Source organism: Diorhabda sublineata, chromosome 4 (assembly GCF_026230105.1).
Source record: "Diorhabda sublineata isolate icDioSubl1.1 chromosome 4, icDioSubl1.1, whole genome shotgun sequence".
Taxonomy (NCBI): domain Eukaryota; kingdom Metazoa; phylum Arthropoda; class Insecta; order Coleoptera; family Chrysomelidae; genus Diorhabda; species Diorhabda sublineata.
In genome coordinates this window covers 2289932-2317506 of record NC_079477.1, presented here as the reverse complement: position 1 = coordinate 2317506, position 27575 = coordinate 2289932, and the positions used below count along the sequence as shown (strand labels likewise).

At 31.0% G+C, this 27575-nt stretch overlaps 1 protein-coding gene across 8 annotated transcripts; it reads left to right on the top strand.

The window, feature by feature from the left end:
* Positions 1–7: 7 nt before the first annotated feature.
* LOC130443541 (tubulin monoglutamylase TTLL4-like) lies at positions 8–27536 on the top strand. 8 transcript variants are annotated; one of them, XM_056778256.1, is made up of 17 exons: positions 8–223; positions 750–973; positions 1568–1851; positions 1929–2629; positions 8914–9032; positions 13333–13533; positions 13729–13897; positions 15370–15478; positions 15539–15746; positions 18976–19102; positions 19166–19382; positions 19435–19685; positions 22982–23166; positions 23252–23325; positions 24394–24445; positions 27075–27212; positions 27331–27528. In XM_056778256.1, the coding sequence occupies exons 2-16, from the start codon at positions 763–765 to the stop codon at positions 27176–27178; spliced, it is 3012 nt and encodes a 1003-aa protein (XP_056634234.1). In that variant the 5' UTR covers positions 8–223; positions 750–762; the 3' UTR covers positions 27179–27212; positions 27331–27528. The 8 variants fall into 8 exon arrangements, with proteins under 8 accessions (XP_056634234.1, XP_056634231.1, XP_056634237.1 ...); XM_056778253.1 differs by having other exon boundaries at positions 13333–13548; XM_056778255.1 differs by lacking the exon at positions 8–223 and adding an exon at positions 634–697.
* The last annotated feature ends 39 nt before the right edge of the window (positions 27537–27575 follow it).

The window sequence follows — 27575 nt, the reverse complement described above, 5'->3', positions numbered from 1 at the left end:
ATGATTTATCTAAAAAGTAGTTGACAAAGCCTAATATCTTTCCTTGTTAACTATGCCTATCTTTTAACACGCGGTAAAACGTAGTTTAGTTTTTAGCCGAGGTGGTAATTTCCTTTTAATTTTGAATATTTAAACTCATTGTACTATAAACATATTGCAGATTTAAATAAAATTAAGAATGTTGATCATTAATATAAAATATAAAAGTACTAGTCTCATTCAGGTATTTATTATTTTGAATTTGATTATTTCTATTTTTACAATTCCCAAATTGAAATTTTTGCAGAGTACACCATTTTGTAGTAGTGTATACTGCGTCAACATGTCGGAGTGTTTGAACTATTATATTTTATAACAAATATAATATATAATATGTTGTTGAAATGAAATTATTGTTCTTATATATAAATACGAAGAATTGTAAAATTTTAAATTTATTTGGGTAATACTTATTGCAACCAATCATTACTATATGTTATATTTGTCGTTATCAGTTGAGTATTTTAATGAAAAATTTACTCCAAGTTTTCTGTGTATAATAATAAATAATAAACAATAGGTGATTCAGGAGAGTAGTGAAATTTCTATTTATCAAAATTTAATACCTCCACTGTTTGGTTGAATATACACTCCGTTTTGAAAACTGCACCAAGACTTGGTATTCATTTTTTTCCGTGTCTTCGGTTTTAAGTTAAAAGTAGAATTTTATTTCAAGTAATTAATTAAAATATCGATTATTACATTTGTAGGCGTAATTACGGCATGGGGGATTGTAATTTGGATCTGTACAATCAAAAAGAAAAGTTTTCTTATACGCCGTGGTGTTCAATGTGTGAAAAAGGACCTCAAAGGAGACGTTCTATTAGCGAAACTAATGAACCTTGTCGAAGAAAAAGTAAAGAATTGAAAACCCTAACTCCAAAAAAGTACAATCGTAGTCAAGAGTATGAAAACATGGAATTTGAATATGAATGTAAGTAATTATTATATTTACTCATATAAAGCATGCCTTGTATCTATTTTATGTTTGTAATTCTCTAATTAGCTTTAATTATAAACGATTTACGGTATTTGTATAACTAAATCTTGTATTTAATGTCCCAAAATTATTTCTTACAAAACAAAATTTGTCTGTTCCACAAAGTGGTTTTTTCGACTTTTGGTGATATTTGCCTTGTTTTTTCAATAAATTTTCAATTTTCATATATAGTGAATAATTTGGGATATTTTTATAGCTACAACTTTTAGTTTTTGATATCCTAAATTTATTTTTTACAAAAGAAAACTTGCCTATTTCACAATATGACTTTTTCGTTTTTTTGTTGATATTTACTTTGTTTTTTCAATAAATCTGAATAAATAAATTTTTAGGTATCATTAATAATTTCTGATATTTTTATAACTAAAAATTGTAGTTTCCAATATCCCAAACTTATTTTTACATAAGAAAAATTTGTCTCTATCACGAATGTATTTTTTAGTCGATATTTACATTGTTTTTTCAATAAATCTTCATTTCTCAATTATAGTTAATAATTTATTTTCTATATCAGTCTTTTTCTTCCAGTAAAAGGCCAATGGCAAGAAAAAGACATGAGGTATGAATTCTCTAGGATTAGATCGAACCTGTGTGAGCTACCTACAAGCTATATATCAAATAATTGTCAACTTTCAAATAATTTGACAGGTCTTCCAAAATTGTCTAATGAGCCAACTGGTTTTGACTGTTTCAAAGGTGCTGGTGCTTATGAGACTGCAGGAAAATTTGTAGATATCAATGATCAAATAGAAAATTTAGGTAACATGCAAAGTAAAACAAAAACCAAATTAGAGCCAATAAAGCTTAGTAAGGTTAGTATAGGAACATGCATTTTTATAATCATAGAATATGGTAATTAAATGTCAATGAAAATAGTATTTTTTTACAGATAGAAATTCCCTCAGGTCAACGGAAACGAGAAGTGAGGAGCCCTGATAAATTCTGCAATTTTTACCAGTACAATTTAAATTCTAGACAACATCTACAAAGCAAAAGTGATATTTTAGAAAAATACCCTGCCCCGCAAAAATCGAAGACTAATCCGTCTACATCCCCATTTTGTAATGAATATTGTATGTACACTAATTTCAAGATGCACACGTTAAGCAGTCAGACACCAGTATGTTTTGACACCAGTACTTATTTTAACAGAAGAAACGACACCATTCCAGACAAATACAATAGAGAAATTCAAGATTTAAGAGAAAAATTACTATCATTAAAAAGTAATTGTTATAATTACAGATGCGAAAGTTCAGAAGGAAATCCTAGCCCTAGTAAGGGTGGTATAAACACTATAAAAACCAGATCTGAACTAACTAATGCTCAAAGTACAGCTACTATTGATAAACATGAAATGAAAGCAGTAACTGATATAAATTTATGCAAAAGTATCCAGAAAGAAACTCCCAAGTCACTTCAGTTGCAGTGTGAAGTGGATCATTCGGTAACTCCTTCTACTCCTGGACTTAAAACCAATAGGAGCAAAGTTTCTTTGAAAACTAGAATTAAAGTGAATAATCATAAAATGAAAAAAGGAAAATCAAAGACTTTGCATACGTTGCCTGCAATAACTGATGATACAAACAGGTAATTTCAATAGATTTCATTATATTATTAGATTTTAATCTGTTGTATTTATATAATGCACTTTTTTGAAAATCGCGGTCGATATTCAACTGAACCAAATAATTTTTTACTAACTAGTTGCTAGATAATTAATTTTATTGTTCCCGTATGTTTGAGTCTATGTATTATAGAAGCAGAACAATGAGATGTAGAGTCTTGTACAAAATATCTTCTAGTTATAGGTGTTGTAAATTCAAAACGACTTCTCAAAACAATCTACAATATCAAATCTGGAAAGTGATAATGTTTGTTACACTTTTTCTTTATTTTTTTTATTTTAGCTGCTTCTTTGTAAACAAAGTCAATTGTAAAAATAATTCTTTCCCTTTATAATTGTGCTATTTCGAAATTAGTAGATTAAATAATAAAATTATTCAATATTTTTTGTAAAGCCTTCCAATCTTGCCTACATTATGGAAGTTTGGGACAGCATTAGGAAAGGTTCGGTCGGGATACATGTATATAGTTTAAGACATCACTTACACAGTGACCTAAAGGATCCAAATGGCACATAAACCAACGAAAATTACTAAAAAGTTTATATTTTTATATTGTTATTATATATACTAAAATTTAACAATAATTTTGATTCTAGATAACTGAAAAAATCATCACTCTCCTGAATAATTATACGTCAAACTTTCTAATGAGATCTCTATGCAGTTTTTCTTGTATGTTAAACTTTATTTGTCTATACCACCCCTTAATATTTGTCCCTACCTAACCAAACCTCCCTAAAGTGTAAGTTAGGTTAAAATTGGTTCCAAAAACATAACCTAGAAGATATGAAACAGTTACATTAATGGAAATAAACTTAAAATAATGGATTTTCGAAAAGCATTTCATAGTTACTTTTTTTAATATAGTGCGAATGTGATAAAATCAAATTGCTGTATAGGAAAATCCATGTTGTTCGGGGTAAATTCCCTTGTTTTGAATATCCTCAGTCAAACTCCAACGGAAACTCATGAAACATCACTCACAATAAATGTTGAGGTTAAGATGTTGTTTGGGAAAAAATCAACTTTGCATAATCAAATTGCGACGTTCAAAACTTCTCATGTCCCAACATCCCCATTCTCCTCTATGAGAAAGTTTGTTATCTAAAAAAATAATTATGTTGCCCCAGCCGATTTGCATGTTGATGCATTTGAAATTTGTTGCTCGAAAGTGGCACAAGTGACTCCCAGAGGTCTAGGAGAGACTCGATAGGGGTCTAAACAAAATTTTATCATTACATGGATGATTTATAAAGTGGTCTAGGTGAATTTTCAAAGATCCAGGGGACAGACTCGACAGGGGTGTACATAAATTTTCATCGTTAGGTCAGTGATTCTTAAAGTGGTCCAGGTGACTCCCAGAGGTCTAGAGGAGACTCGATAGGGGTCTAAACAAAATTTCATCATTACATGGGTAATTTATAATGTGGTCTAGGTGAATTTTCAAAGATCCAGGGAAGAGACTCGACAGGGGTGTACATAAATTTTCATCGTTAGGTCAGTGATTCTTAAAGTGGTCCAGGTGACTCTCAGAGGTCTAGGGGAGACTCGATAGGGGTCTAAACAAAATTTCATCATTACGTGGGTGATTTATAATGAGGTGTAGGTGAAATTTCAAAGATCCAGGGGACAGACTCGACAGGGGTGTACATAAATTTTCATCGTTAGGTCAGTGATTCTTAAAGTGGTCCAGGTGACTCCCAGAGGTCTAGAGAAGACTCGATAGGGGTCTAAACAAAATTTCATCATTACATGGGTAATTTATAATGTGGTCTAGGTGAATTTTCAAAGATCCAGGGGAGAGACTCGACAGGGGTGTACATAAATTTTCATCGTTAGGTCAGTGATTCTTAAAGTGGTCCAGGTGACTCTCAGAGGTCTAGGGGAGACTCGATAGGGGTCTAAACAAAATTTCATCATTACGTGGGTGATTTATAATGAGGTGTAGGTGAAATTTCAAAGATCCAGGGGACAGACTCGACAGGGGTGTACATAAATTTTCATCGTTAGGTCAGTGATTCTTAAAGTGGTCCAGGTGACTCCCAGAGGTCTAGAGGAGACTCGATAGGGGTCTAAACAAAATTTCATCATTACATGGGTAATTTATAATGTGGTCTAGGTGAATTTTCAAAGATCCAGGGGAGAGACTCGACAGGGGTGTACATAAATTTTCATCGTTAGGTCAGTGATTCTTAAAGTGGTCCAGGTGACTCTCAGAGGTCTAGGGGAGACTCGATAGGGGTCTAAACAAAATTTCATCATTACGTGGGTGATTTATAATGAGGTGTAGGTGAAATTTCAAAGATCCAGGGGACAGACTCGACAGGGGTGTACATAAATTTTCATCGTTAGGTCAGTGATTCTTAAAGTGGTCCAGGTGACTCCCAGAGGTCTAGAGGAGACTCGATAGGGGTCTAAACAAAATTTCATCATTACATGGGTAATTTATAATGTGGTCTAGGTGAATTTTCAAAGATCCAGGGGAGAGACTCGACAGGGGTGTACATAAATTTTCATCGTTAGGTCAGTGATTCTTAAAGTGGTCCAGGTGACTCTCAGAGGTCTAGGGGAGACTCGATAGGGGTCTAAACAAAATTTCATCATTACGTGGGTGATTTATAATGAGGTGTAGGTGAAATTTCAAAGATCCAGGGGACAGACTCGACAGGGGTGTACATAAATTTTCATCGTTAGGTCAGTGATTCTTAAAGTGGTCCAGGTGACTCTCAGAGGTCTAGGGGAGACTCGATAGGGGTCTAAACAAAATTTCATCATTACGTGGGTGATTTATAATGAGGTGTAGGTGAAATTTCAAAGATCCAGGGGACAGACTCGACAGGGGTGTACATAAATTTTCATCGTTAGGTCAGTGATTCTTAAAGTGGTCCAGGTGACTCCCAGAGGTCTAGAGGAGACTCGATAGGGGTCTAAACAAAATTTCATCATTACATGGGTAATTTATAATGTGGTCTAGGTGAATTTTCAAAGATCCAGGGGAGAGACTCGACAGGGGTGTACATAAATTTTCATCGTTAGGTCAGTGATTCTTAAAGTGGTCCAGGTGACTCTCAGAGGTCTAGGGGAGACTCGATAGGGGTCTAAACAAAATTTCATCATTACGTGGGTGATTTATAATGAGGTGTAGGTGAAATTTCAAAGATCCAGGGGACAGACTCGACAGGGGTGTACATAAATTTTCATCGTTAGGTCAGTGATTCTTAAAGTGGTCCAGGTGACTCCCAGAGGTCTAGAGGAGACTCGATAGGGGTCTAAACAAAATTTCATCATTACATGGGTAATTTATAATGTGGTCTAGGTGAATTTTCAAAGATCCAGGGGAGAGACTCGACAGGGGTGTACATAAATTTTCATCGTTAGGTCAGTGATTCTTAAAGTGGTCCAGGTGACTCTCAGAGGTCTAGGGGAGACTCGATAGGGGTCTAAACAAAATTTCATCATTACGTGGGTGATTTATAATGAGGTGTAGGTGAAATTTCAAAGATCCAGGGGACAGACTCGACAGGGGTGTACATAAATTTTCATCGTTAGGTCAGTGATTCTTAAAGTGGTCCAGGTGACTCCCAGAGGTCTAGAGAAGACTCGATAGGGGTCTAAACAAAATTTCATCATTACATGGGTAATTTATAATGTGGTCTAGGTGAATTTTCAAAGATCCAGGGGAGAGACTCGACAGGGGTGTACATAAATTTTCATCGTTAGGTCAGTGATTCTTAAAGTGGTCCAGGTGACTCTCAGAGGTCTAGGGGAGACTCGATAGGGGTCTAAACAAAATTTCATCATTACGTGGGTGATTTATAATGAGGTGTAGGTGAAATTTCAAAGATCCAGGGGACAGACTCGACAGGGGTGTACATAAATTTTCATCGTTAGGTCAGTGATTCTTAAAGTGGTCCAGGTGACTCCCAGAGGTCTAGAGGAGACTCGATAGGGGTCTAAACAAAATTTCATCATTACATGGGTAATTTATAATGTGGTCTAGGTGAATTTTCAAAGATCCAGGGGAGAGACTCGACAGGGGTGTACATAAATTTTCATCGTTAGGTCAGTGATTCTTAAAGTGGTCCAGGTGACTCTCAGAGGTCTAGGGGAGACTCGATAGGGGTCTAAACAAAATTTCATCATTACGTGGGTGATTTATAATGAGGTGTAGGTGAAATTTCAAAGATCCAGGGGACAGACTCGACAGGGGTGTACATAAATTTTCATCGTTAGGTCAGTGATTCTTAAAGTGGTCCAGGTGACTCCCAGAGGTCTAGAGGAGACTCGATAGGGGTCTAAACAAAATTTCATCATTACATGGGTAATTTATAATGTGGTCTAGGTGAAATTTCAAAGATCCAGGGGAGAGACTCGACAGGGGTGTACATAAATTTTCATCGTTAGGTCAGTGATTCTTAAAGTGGTCCAGGTGACTCTCAGAGGTCTAGGGGAGAATCGATAGGGGTCTAGACATATTTCCAAATCCAGATTATCAACAATATCAACAAATTTCTATTGTTAAATCGGTAATTCTTGAAAGTAATCCAGGTTAACCACCAGATGTCCAGGGGAGACACAAATTTCCATTGTGATTTCTAAAGTGGTCCAGGTGATCTTCTAGAGATCTAGAGGAGAGACTTAACAGGAATGAGAAGTATAAAATTGATAATTAACAAAATGACTTTGTTAAATGCTCTGTTATAATCCAAAGATTGATTATATTTTCAATATCTTGAAAATTTTATCAATAAACACTCAGTTTTGAATGGAAATTTTCCTAATAGATTCTGCCAATATTAGTTTTCAAAAAAATGTAAACGCTTTAAAAAAAAAATTAACATGAAAACATATTTTCTCGACTCGTTTCAGGTATGTGTGATTTATTGATTTGTATACATTAAGAGTGCCCAACTATTTTTATATCTACACCTCGAAATACTTTTAGATCTAGTAAGCTGTAGAAAATTTCGCGATTTTTAGTGTTTCTTTTGTTGACAGCTTTATTGCAAAACGTGCGTGTTTGTGATTTTATTTTCAGCAGCTTTACTCATACCCGTACCAGTGGCGCAACATTATATTTTTTCTAATCAATATTTTCACATCCTAATAGCCCCCTAATAATAATTATCTCAATGGTGTTGAAGCATTTTCCATTGAGTGCATTTTTTATTGTCAAATTGGCCTATTTGTTTATGTTTCTTCCACATTTCACACATTTATTTCTGTTTTCAAGTTCAAAGGGCGTCCCCACTATCCCTGACCCTTTTCGATACTTCAAAGTTGCTACCTTACCACCATAGGCAGATTTTTAGGACTTCCTTGGTAATTTTTTTGATCTGGAAATGAAAGTTGATGAAAAAGAAATATATAGAAAAGAAAAGCGTTGAAACTTGCTACAGCTTGCCTCAGATGTAACAATACTATTCGGTGGATGTACTTGCAATGTTTCGGGATCCTTAATCCGGGTCGCAAAATTAGAACAGACCCATTTCTGGATACATATTTTATCTTTTCAAATAGTTAGAATTAGAATCCTTGTGATGCAATAAATACAGAAGACAATGAAATAGCAAAAAAGAAAATGGATTGACCAAGAAGGAAATAGATTGACAAAAACAAGCAATAGACTGACCAAGAAGGAAATAGATTGAAAAAGAAGACAGTGGATTGGACAAGAAGGAAATAGATTGAAAAAAACAAGCAATAGACTGACCAAGAAGGAAATAGATTGAAAAAGAAGACAGTGGATTGGACAAGAAGGAAATAGATTGAAAAAGAAGACAGTGGATTGGACAAGAAGAAAATAGATTGAAAAAAACAAGCAATAGACTGACCAAAAAGGAAATAGATTGACTAAGAAGACTAAAAAGACAAATTCCGTTGTGAGACTAGTGATATTATTAATGAATTATTTTTTTTTTGGAAAATTAGATAATCAATATTGAAAACTGTATAGAAATACCTTGAAAAAATTCCCAGCTCTGCGTTAATGATTTAGTAGAACCCGCGATTTTCTGGAGAACGCTTAAAATCAGGATATCCCTTCATTCAATAATCAAAATTCATTACTAGTGCCAGATTAAGTAGGTCCACGTGTTGGGAACGTAAATAATATACTTCCAACTAAATTTTTTGACAAGAATTTTTTTATTTTAAAAAAATGAAATTGGATGTAATCGATTATGAGTAATACATTTTTTTTTGTATTTTCTACGTTCTGTTTAAAAAATTTGTGTTTTTTTGTAGTGATTGTAGTGGCTCTGATAGTGAAAACGAAACAAATATAGATGATATTGATAACTTAGAAGATGGTAAAAATGAAGATTCATCTGAGAGTTGCTTGTCTCTAAATGAAAATGAAACTGGTAAGTTTTCATTACATTTTTTTTTTGTTTTAAAAATAATGTTTATAATATATTTTTTAATATTTATATCCAACTAATTTTCTGTAACCCATATTGAACTTACTTAAATTTCCATCAACGTCAAATTGTTCAATTTTCGTTGCAATATAAAAAAAATTGTTAACTATACGAGGTGTGATGGAAAAATATGATTAATAAATTTTAATCTGTTTCTAGTGATAATACAGTTACTTAGGACAGTGTTTAAAAGTGGTTTGAGCGATTAAACCGTAGAAATAAGAGTCATTTAAGGACAATAACGTCCTTTAAAAACAGAAAATGTACAAAAAGTGGATAAACCTCTTCGTTTAAATATTGATATGACTGCTTAGTGCTTCAACATTAAGTTTTGTTTCAAGTTAAAAGTGTCGAAGAAGTTCAAGAGGGTTTTAAATAGGTTTAAGTAATTAAACTCTGAAAATAGAGTCATTTAAGGACGAGGAAGTCCTCTAACAACAGAAAATGTACAAAAAGTGGATAAACCTCTTCGTTTAAATATTGATATGACTGCTTAGTGCTTCAACATTAAGTTTTGTTTCAAGTTAAAAGTGCCAAAGAAGTTCAAGAGGGTTTTAAATAGGTTTAAGTAATTAAACTCTGAAAATAGAGTCATTTAAGGACGAGGAAGTCCTCTAACAACAGAAAATGTACAAAAAGTGGATAAACCTCTTCGTTTAAATATTGATATGACTGCTTAGTGCTTCAACATTAAGTTTTGTTTCAAGTTAAAAGTGCCAAAGAAGTTCAAGAGGGTTTTAAATAGGTTTAAGTAATTAAACTCTGAAAATAGAGTCATTTAAGGACGAGGAAGTCCTCTAACAACAGAAAATGTACAAAAAGTGGATAAACCTCTTCGTTTAAATATTGATATGACTGCTTAGTGCTTCAACATTAAGTTTTGTTTCAAGTTAAAAGTGTCGAAGAAGTTCAAGAGGGTTTTAAATGGGTTTAAGTAATTAAACTCTGAAAATAGAGTCATTTAAGGACGGGAAAGTCCTCTAAAAACATAAAATGTACAAAAAGTGGATAAACCTCTTCGTTTAAATATTGATATGACTGCTTAGTGCTTCAACATTAAGTTTTGTTTCAAGTTAAAAGTGCCAAAGAAGTTCAAGAGGGTTTTAAATAGGTTTAAGTAATTAAACTCTGAAAATAGAGTCATTTAAGGACGAGGAAGTCCTCTAACAACAGAAAATGTACAAAAAGTGGATAAACCTCTTCGTTTAAATATTGATATGACTGCTTAGTGCTTCAACATTAAGTTTTGTTTCAAGTTAAAAGTGTCGAAGAAGTTCAAGAGGGTTTTACATGGGTTTAAGTAATTAAACTCTGAAAATAGAGTCATTTAAGGACGGGAAAGTCCTCTAAAAACATAAAATGTACAAAAAGTGGATAAACCTCTTCGTTTAAATATTGATATGACTGCTTAGTGCTTCAACATTAAGTTTTGTTTCAAGTTAAAAGTGCCAAAGAAGTTCAAGAGGGTTTTAAATGGGTTTAAGTAATTAAACTCTGAAAATAGAGTCATTTAAGGACGAGAAAGTCCTCTAAAAACATAAAATGTACAAAAAGTGGATAAACCTCTTCGTTTAAATATTGATATGACTGCTTAGTGCTTCAACATTAAGTTTTGTTTCAAGTTAAAAGTGCCAAAGAAGTTCAAGAGGGTTTTAAATGGGTTTAAGTAATTAAACTCTGAAAATAGAGTCATTTAAGGACGAGGAAGTCCTCTAAAAACATAAAATGTACAAAAAGTGGATAAACCTCTTCGTTTAAATATTGATATGACTATTAGACTGCTTAGTGCTTCAACATTAAGTTTTGTTTCAAGTTAAAAGTGCCAAAGAAGTTCAAGAGGATTTTAAAGTTGTTTGAGTGATTAAAGAGTAAAAATAGAGTCATTTAAGAACGAAGATGTCCATTAAAAACAGAAAATCTACAAAAAGTGCTGCTTAGTCCTATAACATTAAGCTTTGTTTCAAGTTGAAAGCGTCAAAGAAGCTCAAGAATTGTTGAAAGCTGTCCCCAATGATGCATTAACTTTGGACAGGGCTTATAAGTGTTATCAGCGGTTAAACAGTGAAAATATTTTGATGATCAACATAAAAAAATAGTGAATTAGAAGATACTCTTCATACTGATCCAGATTTCATTGCATGTTATTATTGGATATCATCTGATTACCAGATTAAGCACTCCTGGCTCTTCCAGAAAATGAAAAATATGCTAAAACGGTAACTTTTTGACACCATTACTGATATCGAGAAGCCCATAATAGAGCAGATGAAATCCATTCCGAAAGAAATACTTCCATTCGTGTACGTTGTGATGATGATTCAGATTTGAGATCCACTCAATCAACTGAAAACTTGAAGTATTAAATATTAGGTGGTAGTAATCTGTATTTGTAGTGACCATTGTACCAAAACAAAAGATTGTGGTGACAGATCAATAGACCAGTGGAAAGATACTTGTGATTTAGTGTGAACCAATCAATTTTTGGATCTAATAGATATGTGAAAAGGAGAATCATGCTATTTTATGGAAACCATTCATTCATTAGACTGTTTGAACAACATGATCAGCTGCGAATGTGCCTATTGTAGAGGTACCTCATATAGGAACGCTTATCTGAATATAATACACACTATCAGTTCAAAAACTTGATAATTCAGGATTTAAGACTAATAATTTTATTCCAATTTTCATTTTGATATAAAATATTTTTAACTATATTGTTAATTTTATATCGTTAACATTCACTTAAGGTTACAGTTTATTTTAAACTTGAAGCATAATATTCTTATTACAAAATTAACATTTTTTTTCATTGCCACTGAACGTCGACAATACATCTAATAGATAAAAATTTTGTCTGACCCCGTAAAATCTATTTATACTAACAAAACAAATCATTTGGAAATCACAAGATTTCCAAGAGCAACGATTATAATACCATTTATTTATAGACTTAAAGATACACATTATTCATTCAGGTCTGAATAATTGGGAAGATTTGCAAACAATTTATCATATTATTATTAATAATCCGATGAATATCTCTTTAAGAATGTGTCATTTACCACCTGGTGTATTTGTATGGAATTTTATTTGCTTTACAGTACCTAAATTTGACTAATAATTGAAACTGGTTTCATCAGACATTCACACATCATTACGATTAATTTATTATAACAGAAATATCACCTCGAATATAATTATACTGAAGAAAATATAGATGTAGACTAAGAGTTATCGTTACATTGCAGCCTTAGAGTCTATTATGCCTCCTATCAATTTTTTTGACATTATACCTAGCCTTCCATTTCCAAATCTGCTTAAAATTCCAGCATATCTGTTGGCATCAATGTTAGATCTTCTCTTCTACAATTTTCGTGTCCAGAGCAGTTTGTGCTAGATCTGATCCCACTAGGTGCCCTCTATCAAAATTGTTTTCGACATATACAGCTTGCCTTTCAGTTACAAAGCTGCTTGGACTCCAGTATCTGTGCTGGTATCCAAGTTAGATCTTCTTTAGTGCCAAATTAGAGTTATTTTTGACATCTACAGCTTACCTTTCAGTTTCAAAGATGCCTAGATCTACTGTATCTGTACTAACATCAAAATTAGATATTCTCTCCTACAGGTTTCTTGTCCAGATCAGTTTGTGAGACAGGTCAGGCTAGATCTAACCTTATCAGAGCTGCTTTTGACATCTACTATTTTCTTTCAGTTCCAAAGCTGATTAGAACTCCATTGTCTATGCTGGCATCAAGGTTAGATCTTCCCTTCTAGAGATTTCTTCTCCGGACTAGTTTGTGATAGACCAGATCTCACCAAGTGGTATTTTGACATCTCTAAAACTCGTTAGAACTCCATTGTCACTGCTGACATTAAGGTTAGATATATTCCCTTCTTAAGGTTTCTTTCCCAGAGCAGTTTGTGCTGGATCTGATCTCATCGGGTGCTTCCTAGGTGGTAGTACCCTGAAAGGGTATATAGAATGATTTTTTTTAAGTGTTTGCTCCTTCATTTGGAACTTTTTCTTATAGGAGCATTATTGTAGATCACAGAAAGGCTCAGGTACAATAAAAGAAGTTTTTGTTTCTTTCCTGGGCTTTGATTACTTACCCAGACAATAAACAGTATTATTATGAATGGGGTTATACTAATATTTATTTGGGATCTTGGAAGATCAGAGCTTTGATACTTTGTTGGCATATTGTGTCCACGTTAATTAATATGAAATAATTTTTTGCAGGTTCTGGAGATGCAGTAAACTGGCCCCTCAGACCAAGCCTCTTTCCAAACATTCCGCCGTACATTAAGTTCAGAATGTTCAGTTCCGAAGTAGAAGTAAAAATTCCCAATGCCAAAAAATTCTTCAAATGGAAACTTAGTACAATAACTCCGATGATAGTTAGAAAAACATTAACAAATACCGGTTTCGTACTAGTGCGAAGTGAGTTTTCAAGAGGTTCGCTTCTTTTTTACCCAATTCTTAATCCTTATTCTTTTTATAGGAATATCGAAACCATTTTCTCATTTTTACCAAACCGTATTATCCCATCATTTCCTTTATTATTGAAAAGGAACCGATACAAGTATTGCCATATCGATTCTTATATTTTTTGTTAACTTTATGTTCTTATTGTAGAATCAAATCAATGGTTAGGTACGTGGGGTAAACACATGAAATCCCCAATGTTTAAGACTTTAAAGGAAACTCAAAAGCTGAATCATTTTCCCGGTACATTTCAATTAGGGAGAAAAGATAGACTTTGGAGGAATTTTCAACGAATGATATTGAAATTTGGAGTAAAAGAGTGAGTAGCAGCTCTAAAATTCTAAACTCTAAAAATTAATTCGTACACAAACAGGATGTTTTCAACAAAAGTTATTTTTAGTACGATTTGAATTTGAAATGACCCGGTTGTCATAAGAGAAAGTCGAAATTGTTATTTAACAGTCGAATTTTATAAATAAAACAATTAATATACTTGTATAACTTTTGAAAATATTCCAAAACTTTTATCATGTGAATATGTTGGGAAGTTGTAATTGGTCAAAAACTTTGGCAACAAAAACCTATTTAATAAACTGTATCCAATAAATTTCATTTAAATTGTCATCATCCCATTCTGTTGTTGATTTATGAGCAATAACTATGTGTAAATGCAAATATATACGAGGGTTGGAGCATAAATCAAGGCAGGATCACTAACACGTGGAATTTCTTCAGGCACAGTGGGTATGCGGAATATACGGAACAACAGACAGCTCTGCAATAGATGGTTTGGGGTATTGTTCCTCTTTTCATATCAAAAAAGTTTCTTTGTGCATGGCTCTACATGTCATTGATCTACCTCCAAAATAGGTAGGCTCCTCGCACTACTTCTTCGAGGTACCAATGTCCTTTCCTAAAATGGGGCCACCAAATAAGCTATCAGTATGTAATCATGGGTTTGATCACCGTTTTGTATACCCAGTGTACCTACAAGCTTGCGACAAGTCCATTCAGCTGCAGTGGCTTTAAAAAAAGTATCAATTGAGTTCTATCAATGGGACTAGTGTTGTTTTACCGGGTATGATTGAGATTAGCTCTTTGTAATTGCGTTAACTTTACCAATTGACACTACAGCTCGGTTTGAGCCTTGGCCCCCAAACCGTTCCCCATCCTCTCACATTCATTATTTGTGAGCCTTGATCAATTCATCTGCTGCTGTATATTTTGGCATCTCCTTATCCTCTAATCTTTGAATGTGGCCATATAATCTCAACCTCTGGGTTTTAATGAATTGTCATTGCCTAGTATTTTATCAATTTCTTTATTTTTAAATTTTTCAGTCTGTTTCTTTCGTTATAGCTCCTCTATACATTATTCTTATAATTTTTCACTTAAAATTTTTTGGTCTTTATGTATCATCACCCAACAAGACCTTTTATTTTCGTTTTAGCTAGTTAAGTATTTGATGTGGGCTCTGGTCCCTCTTGTACCCATTTATTCCACTGTCAACTGTCTTTTACCATCTTTCTCGATTCTTATTCATCTTTTTGTTGTGTCCATTTTGTTCTTTGTTATTGTTGTTCTGTATTAGTTTGCCACTACTACACAACATTGTTCAGTACTTTGAATCGTATACGAAGCAGCGCCTCATTGAAGGCTCAGAGAAACTGATTTCTAGTGTTGTTTTAGTGATGGATTGGTTCAATAATTTACAACAAGATTTTTCCTGTTTATTTTAATTTAAGGATCGTTTTATTTGATCGATATATTTTTAAATTACTTTTCTTGTAGATTTGGTTTTTTACCTCATACGTACATTCTACCTCAAGAGTTGAAATTATTGAAACAATGTTGGGAATATAAGAATGGAAATGGTGGCGAAATGTGGATTATAAAACCGGTAATTAATTCACCACAAATAAACTATTACAATTTATTGACGTATACTTTGTATTTTCAGCCGGCTTCTGCAAGAGGGGCTGGTATAAAAGTGATAAACAAATGGTCTCAGCTTCCGAAAAAATCGTCTTTAATAGTTCAAAAATACATTTCCAATCCCTATCTAATAAATGATAGTAAATTCGATCTAAGACTGTACGTACTAGTTACTAGTTTCAATCCTTTAATTATTTATATGTACAAAGAAGGATTGGCGAGATTTGCTAGTGGTAAGTACTATTATTAACAATCTATGCATACCATCAGCTCAAAAGCCTGAAAATGTCACAATACAACCTTTTTTAAATTGAGATACACTCATGTGGAATCTTTTATATCTTAAAATCTTTCGGAATCGTACATTTTGATGTTGTAAATCCAATTCTTGTTGTCCTGGTTGTCTTTTTCCTGTGGTGACTGTTTTTTTTTCCAGAATTGATAGTTTAAATATTATTTTACCTTTACAAGTACGAATTTCATCTACTGTCTACTGCCTTTTGCAATTTTTTTCAATTCCTACAAAGTTTTTTAGTCTAGATTTGCTAGTGGTAAGTACTATTATTAACAATCTATGCATACCATCAGCTCAAAAGCCTGAAAATGTCACAATACAACCTTTTTTAAATTGAGATACACTCATGTGGAATCTTTTATATCTTAAAATCTTTCGGAATCGTACATTTTGATGTTGTAAATCCAATTATTGTTGTCCTGGTTGTCTTTTTCCTGTGGTGACTGTTTTTTTTTCCAGAATTGATAGATTAAATATTATTTTACCTTTACAAGTACCAATTTCATCCACTGTCTACTGCCTTTTGCAATTTTTTTCAATTCCTACAAAGTTTTTTAGTCTAGATTTGCTAGTGGTAAGTACTATTATTAACAATCTATGCATACCATCAGCTCAAAAGCCTGAAAATGTCACCATACAAGCTTTTTTAAATTGAGATACACTCATGTGGAATCTTTTATATCTTAAAATCTTTCGGAATCGTACATTTTGATGTTGTAAATCCAATTATTGTTGTCCTGGTTGTCTTTTTCCTGTGGTGACTGTTTTTTTTTTCCAGAATTGATAGTTTAAATATTATTTTACCTTTACAAGTACCAATTTCATCCACTGTCTACTGCCTTTTGCAATTTTTTTCAATTCCTACAAAGTTTTTTAGTCTAGATTTGCTAGTGGTAAGTACTATTATTAACAATCTATGCATACCATCAGCTCAAAAGCCTGAAAATGTCACCATACAAGCTTTTTTAAATTGAGATACACTCATGTGGAATCTTTTATATCTTAAAATCTTTCGGAATCGTTCATTTTGATGTTGTAAATCCAATTATTGTTGTCATGGTTGTCTTTTTCCTGTGGTGACTGTTTTTTTTTCCAGAATTGATAGATTAAATATTATTTTACCTTTACAAGTACCAATTTCATCCACTGTCTACTGCCTTTTGCAATTTTTTTCAATTCCTACAAAGTTTTTTAGTCTAGATTTGCTAGTGGTAAGTACTATTATTAACAATCTATGCATACCATCAGCTCAAAAGCCTGAAAATGTCACAATACAACCTTTTTTAAATTGAGATACACTCATGTGGAATCTTTTATATCTTAAAATCTTTCGGAATCGTACATTTTGATGTTGTAAATCCAATTATTGTTGTCCTGGTTGTCTTTTTCCTGTGGTGACTGTTTTTTTTTCCAGAATTGATAGATTAAATATTATTTTACCTTTACAAGTACCAATTTCATCCACTGTCTACTGCCTTTTGCAATTTTTTTCAATTCCTACAAAGTTTTTTAGTCTAGATTTGCTAGTGGTAAGTACTATTATTAACAATCTATGCATACCATCAGCTCAAAAGCCTGAAAATGTCACCATACAAGCTTTTTTAAATTGAGATACACTCATGTGGAATCTTTTATATCTTAAAATCTTTCGGAATCGTACATTTTGATGTTGTAAATCCAATTATTGTTGTCCTGGTTGTCTTTTTCCTGTGGTGACTGTTTTTTTTTTCCAGAATTGATAGTTTAAATATTATTTTACCTTTACAAGTACCAATTTCATCCACTGTCTACTGCCTTTTGCAATTTTTTTCAATTCCTACAAAGTTTTTTAGTCTAGATTTGCTAGTGGTAAGTACTATTATTAACAATCTATGCATACCATCAGCTCAAAAGCCTGAAAATGTCACCATACAAGCTTTTTTAAATTGAGATACACTCATGTGGAATCTTTTATATCTTAAAATCTTTCGGAATCGTACATTTTGATGTTGTAAATCCAATTATTGTTGTCCTGGTTGTCTTTTTCCTGTGGTGACTGTTTTTTTTTCCAGAATTGATAGATTAAATATTATTTTACCTTTACAAGTACCAATTTCATCTACTGTCTACTGCCTTTTGCAATTTTTTTCAATTCCTACAAAGTTTTTTAGTCTAGATTTGCTAGTGGTAAGTACTATTATTAACAATCTATGCATACCATCAGCTCAAAAGCCTGAAAATGTCACCATACAAGCTTTTTTAAATTGAGATACACTCATGTGGAATCTTTTATATCTTAAAATCTTTCGGAATCGTTCATTTTGATGTTGTAAATCCAATTATTGTTGTCCTGGTTGTCTTTTTCCTGTGGTGACTGTTTTTTTTCCAGAATTGGTAGATTAAATATTATTTTACCTTTACAAGTACCAATTTCATCCACTGTCTACTGCCTTTTGCAATTTTTTTCAATTCCTACAAAGTTTTTTAGTCTAGATTTGCTAGTGGTAAGTACTATTATTAACAATCTATGCATACCATCAGCTCAAAAGCCTGAAAATGTCACAATACAAGCTTTTTTAAATTGAGATACACTCATGTGGAATCTTTTATATCTTAAAATCTTTCGGAATCGTTCATTTTGATGTTGTAAATCCAATTATTGTTGTCATGGTTGTCTTTTTCCTGTGGTGACTGTTTTTTTTCCAGAATTGGTAGATTAAATATTATTTTACCTTTACAAGTACCAATTTCATCCACTGTCTACTGCCTTTTGCAATTTTTTTCAATTCCTACAAAGTTTTTTAGTCTATCAATTCCTTTGTTTGTTTTTTTAGTGGTGTTTGCAGCTATATTTTTCTTATTAAAACTTTTTGATCACTATTAATAAATTCAGATGTTTATTAATAAATTTTCTAATCAACTACTAAAAATTCTAATGATTATTAATTATTGGAAACTTTCTCATTACTATTAATAAACTTTTTGATCGCTATTTCTGTGTACAGTATTGTAGAAACGCTCAATTATTCTGTCTGGTCCTTCGAGCCGGATATAAATGAATATAACGAACGGTTCCCAAAAGTTCAAGTAGTTAATTTGTAATAAAACATAATTTATATTTATTACTCGATATTATTTTGTTGTATTATACATGAAATATTATTATTATTATTATTTTTTTTTTTTAGCAAAATATAGTAGCAATGCCAAAGATCTAAAAGACAGGTATATGCATCTAACTAATTATAGTATCAATAAATTTTCCAGTCAATATACTGCCAATGAAGATGCGAACTCCTGTCAAGGACATAAATGGTATGTTTTCGGTTTTGGATTCATTAAAATTGATGAATAAATTTTTTTATGATCCCTTCGTAGGACAATCTCCAAATTAATGGAATATTTGCAAGATTACAACGTAGATACGAAAGCCTTATGGAAAAATTTACAACAATTAGTGATAAAGACTATAATAGCTTGCGAATCACCTGTCGTGGAATTATGTGAAGAAAATATAAATAGCAGATATAATTGCTACGAATTATTTGGAATCGATATACTCTTGGATGATAATTTTAAACCGTGGCTTCTAGAGGTGATTATTCAATATAAACTGTTGTCGAAATATTATTTATCGAATTTTACAGGTGAATATATCGCCGAGTCTTCACAGCGCTTCTCCATTAGACGCTTACGTCAAAGGTCCTTTGGTTCAATCGATATTCGATATGGCTCAATTCCATTTACCGTCCAGGATACGTAGTCAAAAATATGAAGATATGCCAGAAGGTTTTGATACTAGATTCTATTCCACCGCCTTAACGAAAAAGGAAAAAAATAAACATTCTTTATTCGAACAGCTAGAAAGTAGGGATGAGTATCTCGTAGACATTCTCAGGTATGTATTAGACAAAAGAAATTTTCCCAACTAATAGCAAAAAGCAACTTGAATCGATTTGATATCGAATAATACAAATGCACCACCTAATTGGTCAGGATTGGTCAAAATTCTAATTGCTAGTAATTAATAACCGTTCTGATCGCTATTAATTAATACAAATTCAGATTATCAATCAATTAGCCTTATGATTGTATCAATTAATTAAAATTCTGATCACTATCAATTGATAAAATTTCTGATTATTATTAATGAACATTCTAATAACTATTAATAGACATTTTGATCATTACAAATTGTTAAAAATTTCTATAACTATTAATTAATAAACTTTTTGATCGATATTAATAAATTCTTATTGATATCAGTTCTTATTTGCTCAATATTCATTCTGTTGTTTTTCAAAAAATATTCTTATCGCTATTAAATACTAAATAAATCTTATTACTATTAGTTAATAAACATTCCGATCGTTATTAATTGATAAAAATTCCTATAATTATTAATTAATAAACATTCTGATCGCTAAATTGTTAAAAACCTCGATTATTATTAATCGATAAACATTATTATTACTGTCAATAAACGTTTTGATCGCTATTAATTGATACAGATTCTGATATCACTTTCAATAAACCTTTTGATCGCTATTAATTGATAAAGATTTTGATTATTAATTATTAATAAACATTATTATAAATATTAATCGATAAAAATTCTGATATCGCTATTAATAAACATTTTGATCGCTATTAATTGATAAAGGTTTTGATTATTATTAATTAATAAACATTATTATAATTATTAATCGATAAAAATTCTGATATCGCTATTAATAAACATTTCGATCGCTATTAATCGATAAAAATTCTGATATCGCTATTAATAAACATTTTGATCGCTATTAATTGACCCAGATTCTGATATCACTTTTAATAAACATTTTGATCGCTATTAATTGATACAGATTCTGATATCGCTATTAATAAACATTTTGATCGCTATTAATTGATAAAGGTTTTGATTATTATTAATTAATAAACATTATTATAATTATTAATCGATAAAAATTCTGATATCGCTATTAATAAACATTTCGATCGCTATTAATCGATAAAAATTCTGATATCGCTATTAATAAACATTTTGATCGCTATTAATTGACCCAGATTCTGATATCACTTTTAATAAACATTTTGATCGCTATTAATTGATACAGATTCTGATATCGCTATTAATAAACATTTTGATCGCTATTAATTGATAAAGGTTTTGATTATTATTAATTAATAAACATTATTATAATTATTAATCGATAAAAATTCTGATATCGCTATTAATAAACATTTCGATCGCTATTAATCGATAAAAATTCTGATATCGCTATTAATAAACATTTTGATCGCTATTAATTGACCCAGATTCTGATATCACTTTTAATAAACATTTTGATCGCTATCAATTGATACAGATTCTGATATCGCTATTAATAAACATTTTGATCGCTATTAATTGATAAAGATTTTGATTATTATTAATTAATAAACATTATTATAAATATTAATCGATAAAAATTCTGATATCGCTATTAATAAACATTTTGATCGCTATTAATTGATACAGATTTTGATATCACTTTTAATAAACTTTTTGATCGCTATTAATTGATACAGATTCTGATATCGCTATTAATAAACATTTTGATCGCTATTAATTGATAAAGGTTTTGATTATTATTAATTAATAAACATTATTATAATTATTAATCGATAAAAATTCTGATATCGCTATTAATAAACATTTCGATCGCTATTAATCGATAAAAATTCTGATATCGCTATTAATAAACATTTTGATCGCTATTAATTGACACAGATTCTGATATCACTTTTTATTAAACATTTTGATCGCTATTAATTGATACAGATTCTGATATCGCTATTAATAAACATTTTGATCGCTATTAATTGATAAAGATTTTGATTATTATTAATTAATAAACATTATTATAATTATTAATCGATAAAAATTCTGATATCGCTATTAATAAACATTTCGATCGCTATTAATCGATAAAAATTCTGATATCGCTATTAATAAACATTTTGATCGCTATTAATTGACACAGATTCTGATATCACTTTTTATTAAACATTTTGATCGCTATTAATTGATACAGATTCTGATATCGCTATTAATAAACATTTTGATCGCTATTAATTGATAAAGATTTTGATTATTATTAATTAATAAACATTATTATAATTATTAATCGATAAAAATTCTGATATCGCTATCAATAAACATTTTGATCGCTATCAATTGATACAGATTTTGATATCACTTTTAATAAACCATTTGATCGCTATTAATTGATAAAGATTTTGATTATTTTTATTTAATAAACATTATTATAATTATTAATCGATAAAAATTCTGATATCGCTATTCATAAACATTTTGATCGCTATCAATTGATAAAGATTTTGATTATTATTAATTAATAAACATTATTATAATTATTAATTGATAAAAATTCTGATATCGCTATCAATAAACATTTTGATCGCTATCAATTGATACAGATTTTGATATCACTTTTAATAAACCATTTGATCGCTATTAATTGATAAAGATTTTGATTATTTTTATTTAATAAACATTATTATAATTATTAATCGATAAAAATTCTGATATCGCTATTCATAAACATTTTGATCGCTATTAATTGATAAAGATTTTGATTATTATCAATTAATAAACATTATTATAGTTATTAATCGCTAAAAATTCTGATATGGTTATTAATAAACATTTTGATCGCTATTAATTGATAAAAATTCTCATATTTACAGTAATAGATATTTTGGTCGCTATTAATTGATAAAAGTTTCTATTATTATTACTTAATGAACATTGTTATTGCTATTAATAACCCTTTTGATCGCTATTAATTGGTAAAGATTTCGATTATTATTAATTAATAAATATTATAGCTATTGATTGATAAAAATTCTGATATCACTAATAATAAACATTTTGATCGCTATTAATTAATCACAATTTGGATTATTATTACTTGATAAACATTGTTATTGCTTTTAATAAACTTTTTATCGCTATTAATTGAAGAATCATAGTTTTTTTTGGAAATTCAGCATTTCAAGACCGCAATTAAAAATATGCAAACATCTTCACATTAATTACCGTTCAAATTTACTACTTTTTACAGTAAATTCTTAACTTTTTCTGGTCTTTGATGGCAACACTGGTGAAAACAATATTATTTTATACAGGACGTTAACTGGAGACGATGTGAGGCATTTGGCAAGGGCAGAAGATGAATTACAAGTGACAGGAAACTTTGAAAGGATATTTCCGACGCCCACATCTCATAAATATCTACACTACTTGGCTCCAAGATACTATAATAGGTTGTTCGATGCTTGGGAAGAGAGGTACGGTCACCAGAGGGAAACAGGTTAGTAGAATATTGAAATCCTTCTTCCAAAAGTGAATAATACTTTTAAAAATATATATTTGACGGTATTTTTGTTAAATTTTAGGTATTGCTGTATTAAGGAACCTTTGTAACCAAAGAATTCACTTGAAAGTACCTCTAAATAGTACGTTGATCAAGGTAAGTCGACTTCGTGTTCCATTGTGTTTTCCAATGCTTTTCGTCATTCGATTTTCCTTGTGTGTAAAGCATCGTTTTATGTTTTGTAATCATGAGGTCCGACAAAAAATTATGGTGAATGAAATGTTACTTCGTTTGATACGTATATGTGTTCAGATGAGCTACGACAAGTTTGAACCCATTCCTACTATAGATACTTTAGTGAGATCGTTTTTCATTCAATATGGATCTTGAACAAACCATGTAAGTAAAAAAATGTCCCGAAGAATCTCAGAAAAATGAGAAAAGTAAGAATAGCAACAAATAAAATGACAACTGTTCAAGAAAAGTTACGAAAAACATATTCATTAAGACTGAAAATGTAGGGAAAAAATATAAAAGGACATTTTAATACATACTGAGAACAAAAATAGACAAAACAAAAAATGTAAACAATAAAAATTAAAAATAGATAAAAAGTACCAACAGTTAGACACTTAGTGAAGGTCAGACTTTGTGAATGTCAACTAATGGTATCAATAATTCAGTTTAGCGACGTTCTTAAACCTCACAAACAGATTAAACGTCAGACGGCAGTACTGGAGCGAAAAAGACCTGAAGAAAAAGCCAACGGATTCAGTCTTCATCATTCCATTCAGTAATTTCAATTCTCCATACTTTTTGAAAATCTCTCGTATATAAAGCGAAATTTTTGCCAGCTATATTATGAGCGTTTTCGTAGTGGGATTGTGGCAAAATCAAACAACATCAAAGTGTACTAACTCTAATATATTTCCAATACTTATTGCCACAATTCTTAACTAATAAATAAAGTATTTGAAAGCTCGGCAATATATTAGAGTTAGTACACTTTGGTGTTTAATTTTACCTCTGTCTCACAGAATGTTTTTCATAAAAACAAAATAGTGTTTGAATCTTTATCTTACTGTAATATAAATAGTTAAAAAAATAATAAACATGGAAGTTGGCGTTGGTTAAAAAAAAAACATAAAACGATGTTGTCATATTTCATTTTATTTTTTTCATATCGTTAATTCGTTTTTCTTGTGATGGTAATTCGTGTCGAAGGCAAGAAATTTCATGCTGGATACCATACAGAGTGTTTGTTCTCAATGTCGCAGTAAGTCTGCTCAGTCTGTGAAATCATACTCATCTCTGTGTGTAACTAACAATCATAATATTACCAAATTCATTTTTATTAACTCATTTATGGAGTAGAGTGCCTTTTTGGGTCATCTAGACAGATATATAACTAGGTATAGCTTGCCGAAGACTATAGGTAAATTAGTTTAGAATTAGTTATAGAGTAGCAACGCCTAATTATTAAAATATTAATATTTTGTGTAAAATAAGAAAATAGTTGATAGAAAGCTAGTGAAACAACATGATAATTATCAAAATTTTGTGAAACTTGTGATTAAATATGTACCGGAAGAGTTTAATCCTCAAAAATGAAGAAGACATCAACGGAATGTTGAAATTAATCTTATTGGGGTGCTAACTTGTGATCAGTGGAGTCTTATATATTAAAGCCACCCCATCATCTTTACTGTTTCACTACCTTATAGATATTTTGCTGGTATGCAGTATCGAGCAAACCTTTTATTCGGTTTTCTGTATACACTTCGATAATTGCCATATAGACACTTTAAGTTGCATAAATCCACCCTGATTTACATTTACTACAAGCTCACGGTCTTGATATGGTCTTTTATTTCTTCTGCACCACATGGAATGTTTGTATCGGTTTTACTTGTGAGAAAGCTTTTCCGATCAAAGCAATAGCTGTAGAGCATTCTTTGGGGGGTGATATTATGACTACGGACACACTAAAAGAATCGAAAAATGACAAGGAAAATTACAGAATGGAGACAAGATTTCCTGGTAGACCAAAAAATATATGGGAATATCAAATTGTGTGCAAGATATGCAAAATCTGGGAGTACGTAACTGGAACAAACAGATTCAGGAGAGAAAAAAATGGAGAACAATAATCGAGAGGGTTCTAAAATATGTGATTAACTGTAATTAAATAGGGATAAAATGTGGGACTACCTACCAAAATACAGGGTCAAAAGAGTTCAACTTGAGTGGCTACAATTGTCAATAGAATGTATAGCCTTGTATATATATAATATTATGACTTTGATGCAAATAGTGTCATTTTGAGCAGTAAAACGATTTAAGACTGTTTAATGTAATAATTGCTACATTAAAAGGTTCTTTAAAAGTCGAAGACAAGTAAAAATTGAGTTAATTATGGTAGGGATTGTATTTTGTGTTAAAATATTCAAAAAAAAAAAAGAAAAAAAGCGTTTAAAAATAAAGGCTTTTCAATAAATCAATGGAATATAGATTTTAGGTATATTTATTGTAGATAGATTTCTAAATAAATGTTTTTAGTGATTAAATTTGATGTGTAGACATGAGATGCTAGTGGAAACGTGGCATTTGGGTCATTAAATTAAATTGTTTAGGAACTTTAATATTATTTGGATTTTATACAAAAGCTGCTGTCCTTATTCTAGCCTAATAATGATAAAAAATAAGTATTTATGATATAAACCAGTTTTATAGTTTTTAGAATGTTCCCCATCAAGTTTAATTCACTTTTCGATGCCTTCCAATCACTACTGAGATAGTTTAAAAAGAAGCTACAAAATATTTGACCATGCGATCAGTGTTTTTAATGTTTGGAAACAAAAATAAGTTATCTATCTATCAAATTAGGGTTATAAGGTTGATAGTACATTAACAAAACCGTCTAGCTGGTTAGAAATACAAAATTTTCAACAGTGGTTTGTTGGCACAATGAAAAATGATTTAGTTCTTCTTTAACAGTTACCGAATTCCTCAAACGCTTCCAGTTTTGTACAATCAGAAGTAGCGTTGCTTTAATGCCACTTTTTCCATAATAATACCAAAGAAACAGGCGTCCATTTCATTGTTGTTTTGTTTTCCAATACCCAGATATCATTTTCGAAAAATCCAATATAATTAGCAGGCTTTTTATGCCCCATACTTGGAGTTGCTCCACTGCTTTCCTCCATTTATTTTTCTCTATTCCTATTTTTTCTTAATCTTTTCTACATGCTTCTATATTTTCTGTCTTCTTCTCCAATCTTGCCGTGTCATATACTTCAATCTCTGTAAGTATACTTTCCAATATTATTTCTACACCTGTTTTGTCATAATATTAAATTTTCTTATACAGAATGTTTTCAGTTTCCTGTGGTATTGGAGGTTTGGTCTTTCAACATTCTCAGTCTTGCTGGGTCTCTTCTTTCTAATGCTTCTTTACAGTCTTCATCGAACCCTTCTTTTTTGTCTTCTTCTCCAATCTTGCTGTATCACATCCTCCATTGTTTTCTCAATCTCTGTATGTATACATCCCAATATTATTTCTACACCCTTATCGTTTCTTATACAGAATGTCTTCAGTTTATCGAAGGTTTTCCATAACTAGTATCGATATCTAATTGATAAATGTAATTAGATCAATGAACACATTTGCATTAGCATCGTTGATTAAATTAAAAATTGTTATAACTAATTTAGACATTAACTACTGCCTTGTCGCCTACTCACCACCTATTTATAATCACGGTACCACTACTCGATATTAAAAGTACTATATGAACCAGATGACGGAATCTACTGTCACTTATCTAAGAGTAATGGCATATTAATATAGAATATTTTGATTTTCCGATTTTTTTTAGAAACAAAAAATGTTTTTATTTCAATAGAATTTGCCGAATACGACCCATTTGGATACGAAGGTACAACCATACAAGTTGGAACGCCCCAATCCTCCCCTAGAAGATATAATGAGTCAAGCAACAATCAATAGTACAATATCGACTGCCGTTTAGTATCTTTATAAGGTAAATAGTACAAAATATACAAAATACTTTTTAAAAATATCTTGTCTAAATTATCCACCATATAGTCCTGATTTAGTACGTTGTAGTATATCTAAAATACGTCTTCTTTTGTTTTCAGGAAAATATAAAATTTCATAACGACTGCCATTAATTAAAGTTGATATTTTGTTGTGGTTGTTATTTATAAATTTCATGTATTGTGTCTATGATTAAATTTTCGTATAATTATTATTTCGCATTAAATGTATTATTTCATTTTTGCCATTGTCTTAAGTTATTTGTATTATTTAAATCAATAAAAGAATTCAAAAAATACACACTATATACTCTTTTATTTCAGATTTATTTAACTTTCACTAGTAC

Bases quoted from the DNA above. Each gene is read 5' to 3' on its own strand.
- LOC130443541 (XM_056778252.1), top strand. From the start codon at position 763: ATGGGGGATTGTAATTTGGATCTGTACAATCAAAAAGAAAAGTTTTCT. The intron at 15,479-15,538 runs GTAATTAATTCA...TTGTATTTTCAG, and splicing joins AAATGTGGATTATAAAACCG to CCGGCTTCTGCAAGAGGGGC. The intron at 19,383-19,434 runs GTGATTATTCAA...CGAATTTTACAG, and splicing joins TTAAACCGTGGCTTCTAGAG to GTGAATATATCGCCGAGTCT.